General features: G+C 53.0%; 6 protein-coding genes across 6 annotated transcripts in view; 4 read left to right on the top strand and 2 right to left on the bottom strand.

Moving 5' to 3' along the window:
- Positions 1-395, top strand: part of NEUTE1DRAFT_128104 (uncharacterized protein) — a gene marked incomplete at both ends in the record, with an annotated part of 3,823 nt that extends 3,428 nt beyond the window's left edge. Inside the window, one exon of the mRNA XM_009850266.1 lies at positions 138-395. Coding sequence (XP_009848568.1) covers positions 138-395 — 258 coding nt within the window. The remainder of the gene's footprint in view (positions 1-137) is intronic.
- A 3,061-nt stretch (positions 396-3,456) lies between these two features.
- Positions 3,457-4,919, top strand: NEUTE1DRAFT_98636 (uncharacterized protein; the record flags this gene model as incomplete). The annotated part of the gene is made up of 3 exons (XM_009850265.1): positions 3,457-4,374; positions 4,458-4,805; positions 4,878-4,919. The coding sequence occupies 3 exons, from the start codon at positions 3,457-3,459 to the stop codon at positions 4,917-4,919; spliced, it is 1,308 nt and encodes a 435-aa protein (XP_009848567.1).
- Positions 4,920-5,824: 905 nt separating this feature from the next.
- NEUTE1DRAFT_120472 (uncharacterized protein) lies at positions 5,825-9,467 on the bottom strand (the record flags this gene model as incomplete). The annotated part of the gene is made up of 5 exons (XM_009850264.1): positions 5,825-7,470; positions 7,594-7,962; positions 8,017-8,673; positions 9,364-9,379; positions 9,427-9,467. 5 exons carry the CDS (start codon positions 9,465-9,467, stop codon positions 6,019-6,021), a joined length of 2,535 nt encoding a protein of 844 aa, XP_009848566.1.
- A 1,551-nt stretch (positions 9,468-11,018) lies between these two features.
- Positions 11,019-13,695, top strand: NEUTE1DRAFT_58933 (uncharacterized protein; the record flags this gene model as incomplete). The annotated part of the gene is made up of 2 exons (XM_009849091.1): positions 11,019-11,060; positions 11,152-13,695. 2 exons carry the CDS (start codon positions 11,046-11,048, stop codon positions 13,483-13,485), a joined length of 2,349 nt encoding a protein of 782 aa, XP_009847393.1.
- Positions 13,696-14,205: 510 nt separating this feature from the next.
- Positions 14,206-16,483, bottom strand: NEUTE1DRAFT_116142 (uncharacterized protein; the record flags this gene model as incomplete). Its single annotated transcript, XM_009850263.1, has 3 exons — positions 14,206-14,721; positions 14,782-16,126; positions 16,230-16,483. 3 exons carry the CDS (start codon positions 16,237-16,239, stop codon positions 14,646-14,648), a joined length of 1,431 nt encoding a protein of 476 aa, XP_009848565.1.
- A 740-nt stretch (positions 16,484-17,223) lies between these two features.
- NEUTE1DRAFT_128100 (uncharacterized protein) lies at positions 17,224-18,728 on the top strand (the record flags this gene model as incomplete). The annotated part of the gene is made up of 2 exons (XM_009850262.1): positions 17,224-17,277; positions 17,367-18,728. 2 exons carry the CDS (start codon positions 17,224-17,226, stop codon positions 18,726-18,728), a joined length of 1,416 nt encoding a protein of 471 aa, XP_009848564.1.
- Between the last annotated feature and the right edge of the window lie 147 nt (positions 18,729-18,875).

The following is an 18,875-nucleotide window of genomic DNA, read 5'->3' as shown; positions in this document are numbered from 1 at the left end:
CATCCTCCATCAACACCCTTCTCGTCGTCCCGCCAACAAGCTCATCGGGCGCGAGTTCGTTGGTGAGCACCCCGTCATTGACTACCTCTACGCATGAGTACGACGAGTATGAGTATGAGTACTTTGATTTGCACCAGTTCTCGGCGGCACCAGAAGCGACTGCCCCTGGTTTCAGTTGTACTGAATTGCCGCTGGGCCATCACGGGTACGACGATTTTCACATCATCAACAATGGGACAGCAGCGAGCATACAGCAGCAGCAGACGCAGAAGGGGATGCAGCAGGAGGGGGGATTGGGAATTTATCCTAGCTTGAACCTTGATGACGCATATCAGCAGGGGATGATGGGTAGGATGGGTTTGAATGGGATGGATGGGATGAGTTTGTGGCAATGAGGCCAGTTTGGTGGGTGGCTGCGAGATCAGCATTGGGGTTTTAGTTACCTCTAGAGAAGAAGGGGGAAGAATGCACTGTAAAAAGAGGAAGGCAGAATGGAATTTTTGTAAGATCTGTACCTACGTAGCTGTGTTTTATTTGTTCATTTGTTGATGTGTTCGAATTAAGCAAGGTGTCAACAGAGCATGCAAGCAAGACAAGGAAGGAGCTCCAATATAGGAGACAAGACAAGACGTAAAACCTTAGGACGATGGGGAGGAACCTTGGGTACCTATCCTAGCTCAATGCTACCTAGGTAGCTTGAGAGGAGACACGATGACATAGGTACATTTTATGTTCTTTCCAAAGTGATGAGCTTCACTATGCGCATGACTTGAATCCTCGCAGGAAAGCAAGGTAGGTATATCTGGAAGGATGGTTATTGTTGGTTCTGGTAGATGGTGCCAGAGAAAGGTACCTACTCTAGGTAAAGGTATTAAGGAGTGACACCCATGCGCGTCAACCGCACCGACCAACTCTGGCACCATGTTAAACCAACAGACTGAGTGCGGTGCACGAACATCCCCGTACCACAACCTCCCTAGAGGTACCTATTCTCGCTGAGCAATTTCTTCACGATTTTAGATAGCCAGTCCAGATACGATTCTTACCTAGGATACCTAATGAAAAGTCAGATGCATTATTGTGATACTAATCTATAGTATCCATCCAGTGGAATCGACTACCTAGCTCGCAATGACTACCGCCGGTATACCGCCGTCACCATGACCACCCACCGCCCCACGCTGGTCATTTCCAGCTGAGGATTATAGGTTTATACTCAGCAGCTGCCAATCAACAATTGATACGGGCCGCTGGTCTAGTGGTATGATTCTCGCTTAGGGTTCAATCCTGAGCATTCTTGCGAGAGGTCCCGGGTTCAATCCCCGGGTGGCCCCATTCTTTTTTTTCGAATTTTTCTTCTCTTTCTCTCTCTTTCTAGTGCATGCTTTCCCCTTTTGGCTTTTCGGGTCTTCTGTTCTTTGCAAAACCATGTCTCATTCTTGTTCTTCTGACCCTTCATTTCTTTTATATTTTTTTCTTATCCTTACTCGGCTGTTTCCATGTGGCTTTTGTTCTTCGTCTAGTGAAACATGCTAACTGAGTTGCCAACTTTTGTTTCTACCACTTTCTTTCTTTCTTCTGATGACGTTTGACTTTCCGACGATGGTCTTCATCGATATTGCGAAACTACGAAACCCAAACCCATCACACTGCCTGCAGCCTTACAATTATCACCCTTATCTTGTTCACATGCTTACTACCTACCCTCCCACGAGATGACAGGGTCCAAACGCATTTGTAAACAAAACCCCTGAATCATGATCCCACGCTGGTTGGTAATCCAGATCCTACCGAGCCTGCCTACCTACCTAATTTGGTACTATCATGGCATCATCACGCAGCCTTGTAAAAGGAGCGTTCATTCTTTGTCGTACGAGCCTTGACTTCAATGAAGAGAAAGATAAGATACATGAACAATCTGATACATAGAGAGAGGTATGTATCTACTTTGAAGACACGAAAGTACTTACGTTCAGGAAACCCACCCTCGCTCGCTTACACTACACGACCCAAAACTTACATGAACCCAAATTGACCAAACGAGGTTCGTATCATAAGATCCAGATCCCAGGACTGTACCTAGGTAACCAATTGCATTGATAAGCGTTGTACGATAGATAACGTACCACCTACTGCCCAAACACGAAATTAACCATCGCTTCTGATTGCACCGGAGACTTTTTTTTCACCTTTGATTTAATGGGTCAGACAGCTTTGTTAGCCCGGTCGCCGTCTCGCCGACTCGCTGGCGGGAGATCATCGACAGGGGTATGTAACATGTTCACAGTACTGTAGTGGTGGGGAAAAAAAAAAAAAAAAAAAATGAAATTCCATGACATTGCCTCTTTGATATAGAGGTATGTAGCGTAGTCGTACCTCGGCTTTTTTGGACAAAGGTACTGTACACTACCTCAGAAATTGCAATTCTTGAAAATTATTTTCACGATCGCAAGAGTTGCGCGCTACGGCGTTACGCTTCTACACTAGTGTAGGAGATATACGGTATGGTATGGTGTGTGTAGTGTGTTCCAGACTTCCATTCCCACACTCAAACACCTGTGCAGTCTTGGCGGATGTGTGCGAATGCACACACACACGACTTTTTGGCAAAACGGACCATCGAAACGAAAGACGAAGATGAAGAAATTCAATTATCCTATAGAAAAGACTGTTATTTTAATAGTCTTAAGTACGCTGATTCTATATCTTGAGTCCGTTTTCTTTCATCTCTTCGTTTAGTAGAGATATAAGCAAATGAAATCTCATCGATGGTCCGTTTTGCCAAAAAGTCGTGTATGTGTGCATTCGCACACATCCGCCAAGACTGTACAGGTGTTTGAGTGTGGGAACAGCATCTTCCAGGCTTGACCCATGCTCGTCACTTCCCCCCAAACTCCCCCCAAACTCCCCAAAACTCCCCAAACTAAACTCAACCGAGTCAAGTCAAGCACGGCACGGGCGGCGGCCGGTCGACCGACCTACCGACCGACCGAATGACTGAAAAAAAGGATTTTTACCCGCTATCTCCGGAGTTGGTTGAAGTTTCGGTGGAGTGGATCCAGCTTTCAATTCAATTCAGTTCGGTAGTAGTGTAAGGGGTGGAAACTGGGAATCTGCCAGGAAAAGCACATTAATAAGCGTTGGACAAGGGTATCCATCTACTTCCTCGGTACATTGAGGTAGGTAGGTAGGTAATCATCAATAGTAGGTACCATGAGTAGAGGTAGGTAGTCCATGTCAGGAATGATATAAAACAGATGGAAAACAGTTTTCATGTGAATAAAGGAGCCCTCATTTTGAGTCCTCCATTTATTCTTCTCCAGTCAAGTCCAACATACCATCAATTTTTCTTACCAAATTCCACACCGTTAAAACCTCACCTATCATACCCAAAACACCAACCCAAGATTTAGACGCAGTAAAGGATCACCAAGATCCCAAAACACCACCACCAAAATGGCTTCCTCCACCTCCGACCTCAAACTCGCCCAACCCCTCACCCTCCCCAATGGCCTCACCCTCCCCAACCGCCTCGTCAAAGCCGCCATGGCCGAACAAATGGGCTTCGGCAACCACCTCCCCAACCCCGAACTCTCCGCCGTCTACGCCACCTGGGCCCGCGGCGACTGGGGCCTGATCCTCACCGGCAATGTCCAAGTCGACCACGCGCACAAGGGCGACGCCCACGACATCAGCCCCAACCACCCCGGCACCACGCCCGAGCAGACCGTTACGGCCTTCAAGGCCTGGGCGGACGCTGCGCGCCTGAACGGACAGTCCAAGACGCCTGTGGTCGTGCAGATCAACCACCCTGGTCGCCAGAGTCCGATGGGCGCGGGCACGAGGGGACTGTTGGAGAAGGCGGTGGCGCCCTCGCCGGTGCCGTTGGTGTTGGGAGAGGGATTCGTGCCTCGCTTGTTGTCGAAAGTGCTCTTCGGCACGCCGCGGGAGTTGACGGTTGCTGAGATCAAGGATATCGTGCAAAAGTTTGCGGTGACTGCGAGGATCACGGCCGAGGCCGGGTTCAATGGCGTGGAGATCCATGCGGCGCATGGATACCTTTTGGCGCAGTTCCTGAGCAAGAAGACGAACAGGCGCGGGGATGAGTATGGTGGGTCGGCTGAGAACAGGGCGAGGATTGTCGGGGAGATTATCAAGGAGTGCAGGAGGCAGGTGGCTGAGGCTGTGGGTGAAGAGGAGGCGAAGAAGTTTGTGGTGGGAATCAAGTTGAACAGTGCGGATTGGCAGGCGGGACGCGATGGAAAGGAGGAGGAGACGGATACGGCGGAGGAGGTGTTGAAGCAGATTGAGCTTTTCGAGCAGTGGGGGATCGACTTTGTGGAGGTTAGCGGTGGCAGTTATGAGGATCCTCAGGTAAGTTTGGTGTTTGAGGGATGGGGCAAGGGGTTGTCTGTCGTGAACAAAAGGGGCACGGAACAAATGCTAACGCCATGCAGATGGCCAACGGCCCCAAGCCCGAAAAGTCCGAACGCACCAAGGCCCGCGAGGCCTTCTTCCTCGAGTTCGCCAAGATCATCCGCACCAAGTTCCCCAAGCTTCCTCTCATGGTCACCGGTGGCTTCCGCACTCGTCAGGGCATGGAGGCCGCTTTGGAAGCCGATGATTGCGACATGATCGGTATCGGACGCCCGGCCATCATCAACCCTTCGCTTCCCGCCAACTTGATCCTCAACCCGGAGGTGCCGGATGCGGATGCCCGCTTGTTCGACAAGAAGAGGGCTGAGCCGCACTGGATCGTTGAGAAGTTGGGCATGAAATCCATTGTTGGTGCTGGTGCTGAAGTTGTACGTCACGTTCTAACCCCTTTTGCTTCATTATGTTTCCGAGTATGTCATGCTGACTTGGTTTATTTCTAGACGTGGTATGTGAGCGAGCTCAAGAAGCTGGCCAAGTTTTAGGGAGAGTGAGGGATGATTAAGTACACGATACCCACTTTTTTAGAGTTGCGATAGAGCTTTCGGCGTCGAATAGAGGCAAAATTATGAATGTGCTGGAATCTTTCGTCTCTCGTATTGTGAAGGCCAAATTGACCGGTTCGGTGCTGATACGGCTGGCTGTAGACGAACTCGTGTCACGTCTCGTGTCCAGAGGCTTTCCCAAGGAGTCCTGTTCATCAATCATAACGCACCGTCATGAGAATCGAATCGCTTAGACAATAGGTGAGAAGTGCGAATGGTTATAAGAACTTGGAGTTGGGAAATTGAGGATGACGCAAGGCCAAACACCAAAAGGGCGGGAGGTGCGGGACGTACCATAGCACCGAGTACTTGCACCAACAGTTTCTGCGTCTAGAACATGCAAACCAAGTTAGTGTGAGCGACATTTTTCCCGGCAGCGGTTCAAAGCGCTCATGTGGCGCTGCCAAAAAGACTGCAGCACCGACCCGGAATTCTGGGTAGGCCGTGCAGTAAACACTTGTGAACCCTAAGCCCCCGTTCGGTTCATCCCGTCAAGTTGGGAGCCAATACTAGAGAGAAGAGAAGTTAACAAACAAAATTGTGTACAAGTCAATTGGCATTTTACTTCTCTGGGCTGAAAGAGACACCTGAAGGTATGTTAGTGATTACTATGACATTAGGAAGCCGATGTATTAGCATTTGTACTCTTTTGTCACCTACGGCGTCACCGCAGATAAGGTCACGGCAGAGTACATATTACGCCGTTTTATCCATCTAGATACTTGTTTGATCTATGTATTTCCAAGACTACCTATAACAAAGAGGTACACGGAGTGAGTGGACATAATTATCTTTACATATACCCTACAACTCCGGCCCCAAAAGATGTCCCCCGGTAAAGACCACAAATAAGCTGAGGGGCGATGCGATGCTAAAACTAAAGCGAACAAAAAGGAAAGAGGAATCCAGGGTATCATGTTCCAACGCTGATGGAGAACCGTGCCGTACAACCTGGCTCCGACATTCGTACACACGGCGAAAGGCCGACCGACGATGGGTAGAGGCTCAATGGCTATCACCTCACCACCACCCCACCGCATTACCACATTCCCCTAGACGGCTCCCCGTCTCCTTCCGTATCCGGATAATAATAAGGCGGACCGCTGTACATCATACCAGTCGTTGGATCCTCCATCATGTCCATCATCGGCATCTGAGGCTGCTGAAATTGATCGCCAAACCCATCATCTCCCCACATGTTTCCAGAAAAGGCCATGTTTGGGTCCATATAGTTGACGACACCTTCCATGAATGGCGGCGGTTCTTGCGTTTGCCCTTGGCCCAGTGCATGCGTAGTGGGGACAGAAGCAGCACCCGGACCTGTAACAACAGAAGGCCCGGGCATGAGCGACGACGTGTCATTACCACCGGCAAGCCCAGTTCCTGCCGTTTGGGCCAATGTCGTGGCCGTTGGTATTGTCCCTGTGTCTGTTCGTGTTGCTCCCAGAGAGCCGCTGTTCATGTTATTGTTACCCAGGACATTCGCAAGCTTTTCGACGTAGGGCGGAGCAGGTGGCCGTGTCCCCGTCTGCCTAAGCAGCGTTTCGGACCTTTTCTGCCAAGCTTCAAGGACTTTGCGAGCGATTTGTGAGTACAACCGGTTTGACGTGTCGAATAGGTCGGGATTGAGCCGATAAACGAAGGAAATTTGCCGCCAGGCGCGATCGATTAAGTCGGTCTTGGCGCTTGCTGTCTCCATGTGCTTATCACTGGCGGACGGGGACTGGAATTGGCACAGCTGCGAAACGACATACATAAAGTTGAATGGCTGGAAGTACACGCGCGAAAACCAGAAGAAGGCGGGGTCGTCGTTGAGCATATTGAGTTCGTGGTGTTCGAGGTCGATGATGGCTAGCCTGAAAGCGCGGTCGACATCGTTGAAGCCTTGTTGATCAGAAGTGGGAGGGGGTTGAGGTTTGGCACTGCAGAGCTTCTTGATGAAAAATTCCTTGAACTTGAAGGCCAGGGCATGCACCGGGCCGTTGGCGGGGTGCAAGTGGTAGCGGTCCGTAAACGCTGACAACTCGAGCGCTAGTTGTTCGACGGTGCGGCGGTGACGTTGGTCGTCGGAACCAGGAGCTTGGCCGCCTGGGAGGTCGGCCGCGATCATGACACCTTCAAAATCCTGCCCGCTGGTGAGGAGGAAATCGGTGGCTTTATAGGACATGAGGCAGAAGATCATCTCGGTGGGACCGTCGCGTTCTACAAAGTCTTCTTTGGCGTCGGGATGCATGTCGGTGTCTTCAAGGTTTCTGGGGAGTTCGGTGGACCAGTCTCGCACAACCGCCGCAGACTTGAAGCCGGATATTGTTGCGGTTTTGGCGTCGAGCACAACAAGCTGCCACCAAAGCCGTCTTCTCATCTCGGTTTCGAGAGGTGGCAACCCTAATCGTTTGCCATCGACGTGAAGACCTAACTTTCGAGCCAGGCGTATAGCAGTGCCAATCAAAACCCAAGTGGCGTGAGGATTGGATCGGCCTTGGAGCGATGTCTGTAATCGTCAGCATTGCGACACCAAAATCGATGAACAGCGTCTCGAGGGATGAAATACCAAGTAAAGAGTAAATGCCTGGAGAGTAGTCAGGTCGTTCGTGCTGAGGAAGCCCATTCGTACAAATGTCAAACGAGCACCTTGAGCAAAATCCTGAAGAGCCTGCTCTCTGTGGTAGCCCAGCCGCTGCGCACACTCGTCTGCATCCAAAGACACGATTGCCATTAGAAAGATGGAGAAGAACAAGGCTCGTATGTTGGGACGAAGCCCGAACGGTCCACTAGAAGCTTCCGCGACATATCTCTCCAGTGTCGGCCTGTGGATGATCTTCATCAAGGGGTTGACTCTCTGGAAGAAAATGTCACAGAGCTGCCAAACAGCACCGGGCTGAGGCCAGGAAGACATGGGATCAAAGGTCGGAGTGTCGGCCCCGAGAATCAGATCTGAGCCATCGTCTGGCGAAGTGTCCACCATGGCTCTTATTTCCCCTAGCTGTACAAATGTTGGTAAGCCGGAAGACACCTAAACGCAGAGATGACGACATACCTCTTGGTACATGGTGCCCAACAGGGAGTCCATGAAACGAACACCGCCCTCCTCCTGGATCAGTCTCGGGTTTCCCTTGGAATCCCAAGAAGAAGTGGTGGGTGCGGGTGTGGCGGGAATAGCCAGACCCTGGCCACTCGCTTTCGCAGCATCCATTTCACGCCTCATTTGCTCCATCTTCTCCGTCACGGCAGCCAACTTTTCCTGGAGCGCTTGGTGTGGTGGCCGACGTTTCCTGAGCGGGGCCGGTTTACTGGGTATGCATGGAACATTGGACTGCGAGGTAAGGTTAGCATGCTTCGGCAAGATGGTCGAGTGATGTGGGACAGCCAACCCTCTTGCAATTGTCGCAGGGGAACACTCGATTGCACCTGATCTTTCTTCCTTGACATAGCTGGCAAGCGAGAATACGGGGCGACTTGGCTTGGCGCAGTTGTTGCTGAGGTTGACTATTCTGAGGTTGATCATGAGAGGGAGGCTGACTTGGGGCTTGATCCCATGGAGACTCCAATTGGGCTGGAGACTGGTCCCATTGGGATTCTCCTGAGCCTGGCGTTTGGCCCCATGAAGGCTGAGATGGCGTTGAGACTTGAGGTTGTTGAGTCTGAGACGGAGGTTGAGCTGCTGTAGACACTGGAGCTGGTTGTGGAGGAGGGGCTGATTGGGCGGATACATCAGCCCCTGAAGAAGCCATTGGAACCCCTGGATCCGTCCCCGAGACAGAGGGCCGAAGGGCCATGGGCACGTCTTGGTAAGGGTCCATGACTGCTGCCGGGTCGGTGAGTGCCGGTGGTGATGATGCCGCGATAGTTTGGCAGTAGAGATGGTGCGAGCATCTCTATGGGAGATGTACCCCGGTAAGAGAGCAAAGAGAGTCCAACGGGTGAGGTCAGATCCGAAGCGAGAAGAGAAACTATGTGGTGGTGGGTGGTGGGGATAGTATCAGGTCCAAGAAACGCAAACAAACATATTCCCAGTCCAGTATGTACTTGATGATAGTGTAACAAAGAGGCTGAGCCAAGATGAGAAATACTTGAGTTAGCGTTGAGAGTCAGACTGAGAGTGTAAAAGTGAATTGAAATGAAGTGGAAAGGAAAAGAATGTGAAAGGCCGCGAGTACCTCGATGGTCGGGAAAGTCTCCGATGATTTGTCGGCCTGGATTGGTGCCTGCCTTTTAGGACAATGGGTACCAATGGTACATTACCTTCCACTTACTGCGCCGGCGGTTGACTCTCACTCTTTTCTCTTCGTTCTTCAGCTTCTCCAATTCTGTGACTCCCACTCCCACACGGATCCTGATTTGGAAGAAACCTGTCGAGAATGTGAAGGGAAGCTTCAATGCTGACTGTGTTGTGTCTGGTGCTGTTCAGTCAGACCGACAGGCAGCAGAAACAACCTCAAGAGAATACGGCGCCGACTTCTTGGCCTGGAAGTTGGAGGTGCCTGACATCGATGAATGGAAATGGAACTCCCGCATTCCGTCACCCATCGATGAGGGACCATCCGGTACCTGTACCGCCGCCTCCGTCCCCTTGTTATTCACCAGTGACCACTGACCAGTGACCACAGCAATGGTAGTGGTGGGTAGGGGCTCGTCTTGGCATCTTGGCGTCAGGGCAGTCTGGGCTTCGGTAAAAAAGCGAAACCGAGCATCAGAGTGGACACAATGGAAAAAAATGAATAGTCGGGTGTAAGAGGCTGAAAAGCGGCTCCAAACTGAACACACTTCTCCTCCCGCTGAGTTTGCCAACTTGAACTGGCGGAACGTGGTATTGGACGCTCATGGCAGCGCTAATCAGCCATTGGAGAATAAATAAAACGGAGAAAAAGTCGGCATCACGGCACCATTGGATCTTTTGGCAGCCAGTTCAGCAAACCTAAACGATGTGCTGCGTAGTGTGCATATGGTCCGTCATTGGACTTGATGGAACAATATTGGAAGCTCCAGTGAGGTCCCGTGCATCGGCAGTCGGGTGCTGGACTTTCCGGCGCCGAGCAGCGCTTTGACTGCACGTCCAGTCTCGATTTGTGCAGTCAACCGATCTGGGATCAATTTGTGGCAGGTGGCTCGTGCTTTTTTTTGCATTACTAACCACGAAAAGGGGACCAAGTTCAGCCCTGAAGGGTCGGTCCCTGGGGTTAAACTGGAAAGAAACCTTGGAATCGAAAATTACCACCGCCCTGGGCCGGGGCACTTTTGGTCATCTACTGTGTACCTACTTGGGTACTTATCCGCGTACAGGTTGGTGCGTCACACGCCGTACATATATGTACGTGTGATGGATGTACTGTGACCTTTTTCTTGTTTTGGTCGGCATGAGATGAGGTGTTTTCAAGGTTACGTGTAAGTTTACTTAGGGACGTGTACTACTATGTACATAGGCTCCTCGAACAGCTCAGAAAACTTCAAAAACAAACACATGTCAGACGATGGCGCTGGTGTTTGAGGTTATTCTGAACAAAGTTAGTACTTGGCACCTGACAGCGGATAAGAATACGATGACCGCCCCGCGGGAACGCCGATTCTTTTCGGATTCCTCGCGGAGTTAACATCGATCCATACAAGGTGAGTGTGGAGATAAGATAAGCGCCCTCTAAGGTTTTAGTGTACTGGGCTGTACTAGAATCCTGTCACTTCCTCTTCGCCTTGATTCAATCCCGAACCACCACCCCCCCAAAATGTGACGGTGGCACTATGTACGTACCTCCCCGGCTTAATGTAGACGTCGGTGCCTGACGTGCGCAACGACGGGTGTCAAGACGGCCGGTGCCGGAGCCCCCCACAAAATATTTTCAATGCCGGGATCGCCACCCTCCCCCGGCCGGGCCATTATCCATGGCATCCCCGGACTCCACTCCTGACTGTGACTGCCGGCCCATCCCCAGTCGCTGAACGAGTCGTTGTGACTCGATTTCCAATCTGTCGTCGGCTCCTCTTGGGGTTACATCTATTTTCAAACACCCAATTGCAATTCCAGTCTGTCCGGCAGTGCCATGGTCAGTTGCAAGTCGTGATAGCTGGTCCATCATGATTCACCCCGTGGTATGTTTACATTCCTATTTACTCTCCAATTGCCATTGACATTGCCATTGGCATCGTGACTAACAAGAGACTTCACCTTACCCGCTTCCAGAGAAGAGCCCTGGCCGTGGCTGCCAGCAGAGCCCCCCGTCAATTCCTTGCTGCCGCCTCGAGAACCACCTCTGTCCGCAGTGTCCGCGCCGCCGCCGCCTCCGGTTCCTACTACAGCACCACCTCGCGCCGTCTTCAAGATGCCTTCCCCTCGCAGCTCGAGAACCTGGCCTCCTCGACCCTCCCCAAGGTCGTCCCCCAGGTGCCCCAGACCTTGACCGAGAAGATTGTCCAGCGCTACTCGGTCGGCCTCGCTCCCGGCAAGAAGGTCAAGTCCGGCGACTATGTCACCCTCCAGCCTCACCACTGCATGACGCACGACAACTCGTGGCCCGTTGCCATGAAGTTCATGTCCATCGGCGCCTCCAAGATCCACGACAACCGCCAGGTCGTCATGACCCTCGACCACGACGTGCAGAACAAGAGCGAATCCAACCTCAAGAAGTACCGCCAGATCGAGGAGTTCGCCAACACGCACGGCGTCGACTTCTACCCTGCCGGCCGGGGCATCGGCCACCAGATCATGGTCGAAGAGGGCTACGCGTGGCCGGGCACCGTTACTGTCGCCTCCGACTCGCACAGCAACATGTACGGCGGCGTCGGCTGCCTGGGCACACCCATGGTGCGTACCGACGCGGCCTCCATCTGGGCCACGGGCAAGACATGGTGGCAGATCCCGCCCATCGCCAAGGTCACCTTCACCGGTCTGCTCCCGCCCGGTGTCACGGGTAAGGACGTGATCGTCGCTTTGTGCGGCCTCTTCAACAACGACGACGTGCTGAACCACGCCATCGAGTTCACCGGTGCTGAAGAAACCATGCGCTCCATCCCTGTCGACGACCGCCTGACCATCGCCAACATGACCACCGAATGGGGCGCCCTCTCCGGTCTCTTCCCCATCGACGCCGTCCTGGCCTCCTGGATGCGCGCCAAGGCCACCGTCACCGCCATGGAACACCCCGAGCTGGGCGACAAGGCCAAGCTCACCCACGCCAAGATTGACGCCCTCCTCGAGAACCCTCTGGTCGCCGACCCCGGCGCCACCTACGCCAAACAGCTCTACCTCAACCTGTCCACTCTCTCCCCCTTCGTCGCCGGCCCCAACTCCGTCAAGATCGCTACTCCCCTCAAGGACCTCGAGGCCCAGAACCTCAAGCTCGACAAGGCCTACCTCGTCTCGTGCACCAACTCGCGCGCCTCCGACATCGCCGCCGCAGCCCGCGTGTTCAAGGACGCCGCCGCCGACAACAACGGCGTCATCCCCAAGGTTGCTCCCGGCGTCAAGTTCTACATTGCCGCCGCCTCCCTCCTCGAGCAAAAGCAAGCCGAAGACTCGGGCGACTGGCAAGTCCTTCTCGACGCTGGCGCCGAGCCTTTGCCTTCCGGCTGCGGTCCCTGCATCGGTCTGGGCACCGGTCTGTTGGAGCCCGGTGAGATCGGCATCTCTGCTTCCAACCGCAACTTCAAGGGCCGCATGGGTTCCACCGACGCCAAGGCCTACCTCGCCTCGCCCGAAGTCGTCGCCGCTTCTGCTCTGAAGGGCAAGATCGCCGGTCCCGGCTGGTACCAAAAGCCCGAGGGTGTCGAGAAGGTGATCATCGGCGAAGGCAACGGTGTCGTTGAGCAAGACAAGGCCATGTCCATTGAAGACGCTCTCGACAAGATCATTGCCGAGGCCGAGTCGCTCATCGCCAACGCCGAGGCAGGTCTTACCCCCGAATCTACCTCTTCTTCTTCTTCGTCGGAGGAAGAATCCCTCACGGAAATCCTCCCCGGCTTCCCCGAAGCCATTTCTGGCGAAATCATCTTCTGCGACGCCGACAACATCAACACGGACGGCATCTACCCCGGCAAATACACCTACCAGGACAACATCACCCCCGCCAAGATGGCCGAAGTCTGCATGGAGAACTACGATGCGTCCTTTGGCTCCATCGCGCGCGCCGGCGACATTCTCGTGACAGGCTTCAACTTTGGCTGCGGTTCCTCGCGTGAACAAGCGGCGACCGCCATCCTAGCAAAGCAGATTCCGCTGGTGGTCAGCGGCAGTTTCGGCAACATCTTTAGCAGGAACTCCATCAACAACGCGCTGATGGGCGTCGAGGTGCCCAAGCTGGTTCAGCGACTCCGTGAAGAATTCGGCGGCGAGAAGACGGCGGCCACTAGACGCACAGGGTGGAAGTTGACGTGGGATGTAAGACGCAGCAAGGTGGTTGTTGAAGAGGCGTCAGGCAAGAAGTGGGAGCAAAAGGTGGGCGAGTTGCCGCCGAATGTGCAGGAGATTATTGCCAGGGGAGGATTGGAAAAGTGGGTCAAGAGTCAGATTGAGGCTTGATCTCTGCTTTTTTATTTCCGTGTCTTGAACAGTTCAGTTCGGTTCAGTTCAATTGTAGGGTAGATGAGTGACAGGATAGATAAAAAGTACAGTACAGTACAGTACAGGACAGGACATCATAATTCCCGGTAGTAGGTAGATGGGATAGAGTTGAAGAATACCAAAAAAAAAACTATCAAAAAATAAAAACACAGAAATGATATCCCTTGTACTACACCAGCCTAGATATACGGATCTCTCCTTTTTGTTTCACGGGACATTTGAAATAAAAGAAGTTCGGTTGTCTTCAAGTTTGAACCAAGAGGTGGATGGCTTGGGTATGTTAATGGCTGACAGGTAGAGAAACCGCAAAGTACAGGCACCAGAACTGCCTGATAAAGCTCGGACAGATCCGAAGATGGAGAGAAATCCGCATGTTGGATTGTTGAAGATGGAAATGAAGGCGACAGCAGAGCAGAAACAAAGGCTTGTTTAGGTCAAGTCCTGTTGTCTAGTGAGTGGTAAGTAAAAGAAGAGGACAAAAAGAACAAAAGAAAAAAAAGAAATAGGGCTGTAGAAATGAAACAGGGCTGTAGAAATGAAACAGGAATGAAGCGCCGATAAATCAAGAGTCTCTGCCTTCTCTTATTATTTGTGCATATGTGCTTCCATACTATTTGTCAACCGTCAAATCAGTAATACGTGGTCCAAGGAGCTCTTGAACAAACCCTCGAGCAGCATGGAAGCAATGACCTGGATGTAATCACTACGTCCAACCACCATCCCACGGCAGGCCTGATACCCCTCGGTTTGTTGTAACCATTCGTTATTCATGTTATACATCCAATATATTGAGGGCCAGATAAAGATAGCAACCACTGTCTTCCCTAACCCCGCCCCATCCGCCCGCTCGCTTCCAGCGAGTGCTCATAAAGACGCCACCCTTTTTGTGGACCCTTTGGTTTTTCCCGAGGTAGTATAATACACATTTGAGTTACACAAACACACAACACGACATAGGTTTATCTTGATTTCTTTCCACTCATTATATTCCACATATAGTACCATCAGGTAGCCAGCCCGGCAAGCCCGTATTAAGGATTGCCTTCGTCATCATGGATGACCTGATTCGAGGTCTTTGATACCTCTTGATATGATACCAAGGCATAGATCTGGATCTCTTAACCCATGATCATACCCTTCATGCCCTGAAGATCACCCTCCTTGGCGGCAATTTCGAAGTAGCCGTAGATGATACTGAAGAGGGGAAATGTTAGCAAATTGGTCATTTAGCCGCAATCAAGTGACAAGACTTACGTGACAGCCAAGAGAGTACCGGTACCGGAGCCGAGAGCGCCCATGAGGTCGCTGGCAACAGAGAGAGCACCAATGCAGGCACCACCGAAAGCGGCAGCAGTGGGGATGATACGCTTGAGCTCCTTGTACATGCTCTGCTCGCGGTGGCCGGCCATGACGAGACCCTGGTCCTTGAGCTGCTTGGCGACATCGCGGGGGCTGGAGCCGGAAACCTCAATCCAGGTCTTGGAGAAGACGGCGCAGGCAGTGAGCATGTAGGCGATGTAGACGGCGGTGTGGATGGGGTCGAGGAGAGCGTCCTTGAAGTTGAGAGGGGGGCTCATGTAGTAGACGAGACCGGAAACGGCAGAGAGCTGGGCAGTACCCTCCTTGGCCTCCCAGACGCCGAAAAGACGGACCAGAAGGTTCTCGGAGAAGCGAGAGTAGAGCATCTGGCTGATCAGGAAGACGTTGGAGGAGAGAGCGGACTGCAGCATGATGGGCATGTTGGAGGTGTAGAAGAGGCGGATGGGGTAAGAGCCACGGGCACCACGCTGGCGCGAAGACTTGACGGGGATCTCGACGCGGAAGCCCTGGAGGTAGATGACGGCGGCGAAGACGACGAGGGTGGCGAGCAGGTTCATGATGTTGGGGAGGTTCTGGCGGTAGAAAGCCTCGTAGAGAGCACGCTGCTTGTTGTCCCAGGTCATGAGGAGGTGGAAGAGGGCAATGACGGCACCCTCGTACTCGGGGCCACGGCCGGTGTTGATGGAGGTGGGGGAGAAGGCCTTCCACATGATGGACTCGCAGATGTTGGTGGCAATGAACAGCGAGATACCGCTGCCGAGGCCATAGCCCTTCTGGAGGAGCTCATCGAGGAGAATGACAATCATGCCGGCAACGACGAGCTGGAGGATGAGGAGGAAGACGATACCGGCGCCGAGGTCGCTGGGAGGGCCATAGAGACCGGTGAAGACGTAGACAGTGGCGGTGCCGATGGAGAGGATGACAGCGAACAGCTTCTGGGCCGTCTGGTAGAGCTCGCGGTCGGCCTTGAGGTCGAGGTTGACGTCGATCATGTGGGTGCCGGCCAGGAGCTGGAAGACCATGCCGGAGGAGATGATGGGGGTGATACCGAGCTCCATCAGGGTACCTCTGTTACTCGCCATCATCATACGCAGCCAGTATAGCGGATCGGACGTGTCGGACGAGACAATGCCGTAGAGGGGCATCTGGCTCATGACCAAGAAGATGAGCAGGGTCAAGCCCGTCCACATCAACTTTTGGTTGAAGGGGATCTTGGTCTCGGGCTGCTGAACCTCGGGGAGGAACGGCACGAAGGGCTTGACGAGATCGAGGAACCGTACTGCATGGCGGGCGGGAGGTGAGGTTAGTTATACGGACAGTCTGGTATCGCCAACGCGCCTACGCGTGTGTTCAACATGGCCGTCGATGACCGAACAACTTACGGGAACTCATGGTGGGCAATGGCGTGTGTGAAGGAAGAAGGGAAGGGTAAAAAGAAGGAAGATTAAATTAAACGGGCGACAACAGCCCTTTGTAGAGTTGAAAGCGCAGAGAGTGTTGTCGGCGCTGCGTTGAAGGATCAAGCAAGGAAAGGAAGTGGAAGGAAGGGTGGAGGAGGAGGAGGAGTTGGCGATTAAAAGAAGTGTCCTGGAAGTCGGGTGGAAGTGTGGAAGTGGAAGCTGGCCGAGGGACACGGAAGGCGGAAGGCGGTGCGTCGCGAGATCTGTCCAAAAAGTCGCCCAAGTGTGATGTGTCCAATTTGGAGGGTCCCGGTTGCTGGCTTGCTGCTAGTGTTCTTGGGAAGAGACCCACTCCACGTGACTCGAGACCAATGATAGCCGCGAATTGCATCGATGGCCAGGGCAGCCAGCCTTCAGTTCCCGCTGGAGCTGGACAGAGCTTCTTTGACGTTTCTGCAGGGGCGGGGAGAGCAACCTCAACCGCAGAGCACCTCAACCTCCAACAAGTGACCTCCCTAGCTCACACCCAGAACGAGGAGCGGGAAGCTTCTTCGGCAGGCAACATCCGGGCCGGCTGTCCACAATCGAAGGGCATACCGTCCCTCCACTTTCCAGCCGCCCCCTTGTTGAAACTGGAATCCAAATCGTTGGGGAAGCCCTGGACAGCCGCAGGGACAGCCGTAGGCAGGGGTTATGGTAGGAGTCAGCGTGTGGATGCCATTTCTCTTATCGACAACAACCCGTGTGTCAACTTAGTTTGCGATTGAAGGTGGGCTTGGTGGGGTGGATGCCTGCCGGGGTCAATTGCCAATTCAATCAATCCCAATCTTGAACTTTTTTAATGTTTGTTTTCTTTTCTCCCATTTCGTCAACGCTTTAGAGCAATGCGCCTCAGCACCTCGACACACTTCTCCAATAAAGGCCAATGAGGTGGACCATTCCAGTATTCTCCCAGACCATTCGTTGCACAGCAACAATGGCAGACCCTCTGGTTGTCATCTACGGGTCCACGGGCACCGGCAAGTCTGATGTACGACAGCTACCTCCATGATCTACTTCACCAGCCATTTGTTCACCATTGCAATCCCAGTGCGCTGATCACAATGATTATGGCTCCAGCTTGCCGTAGAACTGGCGACCCGATTCAATGGCGAAATCATCAACGCCGACGCCATGCAAATGTACCGAGGCCTACCCATCATCACCAACCAGCTCACTCCCGAAGAGCAGCGCGGCATCCCCCATTACCTCCTCGGCAACATTGGACTCGACGAGGAGCCATGGTCTGTCACCAGCTGGAAACGCGAAGCCACAAAGATTATATCGGATATCAGGTCGAGGGGAAAGCTGCCCATTGTAGTAGGAGGAACTTCATACTATCTTGACGGCCTGCTGTTCGACGAGAAGCTGGTTGAGTCGGATCCTGCGACGACCGACGGATCAGAGACAGCCGCCGCCAAAGCTACACGAGACGAACTCGCAAGCCAACACCCAATTCTTCGCGAGTCCGCCGAGGTCATGCTGGCCAAGCTACAAGAAGTCGACCCAGCCATGGCCGAGCGATGGCACCCCAAAGACATTCGCAAGATTCGCAACTCGCTCGAGATTTACCTCACCACTGGCCGCCGCGCCTCCGACATATATGCCGAACAGCGCGCTCGGAAAGAGGCCAAGCGCGCAGAGCAGCCACCGAGTCCCTGGAATTTGCTTCTCTTCTGGCTCTACGCCAAGCCCGACATGCTCAACGAACGCCTTGACAAGCGTGTAGACAAGATGGTAGCCAATGGTCTTTTGGACGAAACATCGTCAGTCTACGACTATTTACAGCGCCGTCTCGCAGCAGGTGACACTGTCGACCGCACCAAGGGCATCTGGCAGTCCATCGGGTTCCGCCAATTCGAATCATATCTATCCGCCGTCAAGTCTACCGAAACCGACACTCCACAAGCCGCACTGGAAAAACTCAAGCAACAAGGAATCGAGGACACCAAGACAGCAACCCGCCAGTACGCAAAATACCAAATCAGGTGGATTGCTCGAAAGACCATTGCAGCCCTTCAGGAAGAGAATCTTCTGTCCAACTTCTATCTCTTGGACTCGTCCAACATTTCCCATTGGCACTCTGAAGTAGCCGAGAAAGGAAGTTCTCTTCTAGCCAAACATCTTGCCCATCAGCCGCTACCGCGACCAGAAGACTTGTCGGACACTGCAAGAGAGGTGCTGGCCGAGCAGTTGGAAAGGAGCAACCGACCCGAGACAATATGCAACAAGACATGTGAAGTGTGCGAGAAGGAGTTTAGAATCGAAGAACAGTGGCAGAAGCACCTCAAGAGCAAGAAGCACCAGAAGGCTGTCAAGTGGGCAAAGAGGCAGGCAGAGGGCTGGCCGACCAGGGGAGTGGCGAAAGGTGATAAAGTGGAAGAAGGAACAAACGATGATGTCGATGCTGATGATGCTGATGGGCAGGTCCCAAAGCCCTAGTCGGAAGCTGCGTTGCTGGATGAGCCAATTTCGAATGATACCCGTGGGCATAAATCCCACAATTCTCTCACCGTTCCCCAATCTTTCCACCAAATCAGCCCCGTACTCTTTGGATACACCTCCCATTGCTGCCTTCTACATATCTCT

This window comes from Neurospora tetrasperma, assembly GCF_000213175.1.
Source record: "Neurospora tetrasperma FGSC 2508 unplaced genomic scaffold NEUTE1scaffold_1, whole genome shotgun sequence".
NCBI lineage: Eukaryota > Fungi > Ascomycota > Sordariomycetes > Sordariales > Sordariaceae > Neurospora > Neurospora tetrasperma.
This window is presented reverse-complemented; position numbering and strand designations above follow the sequence as displayed.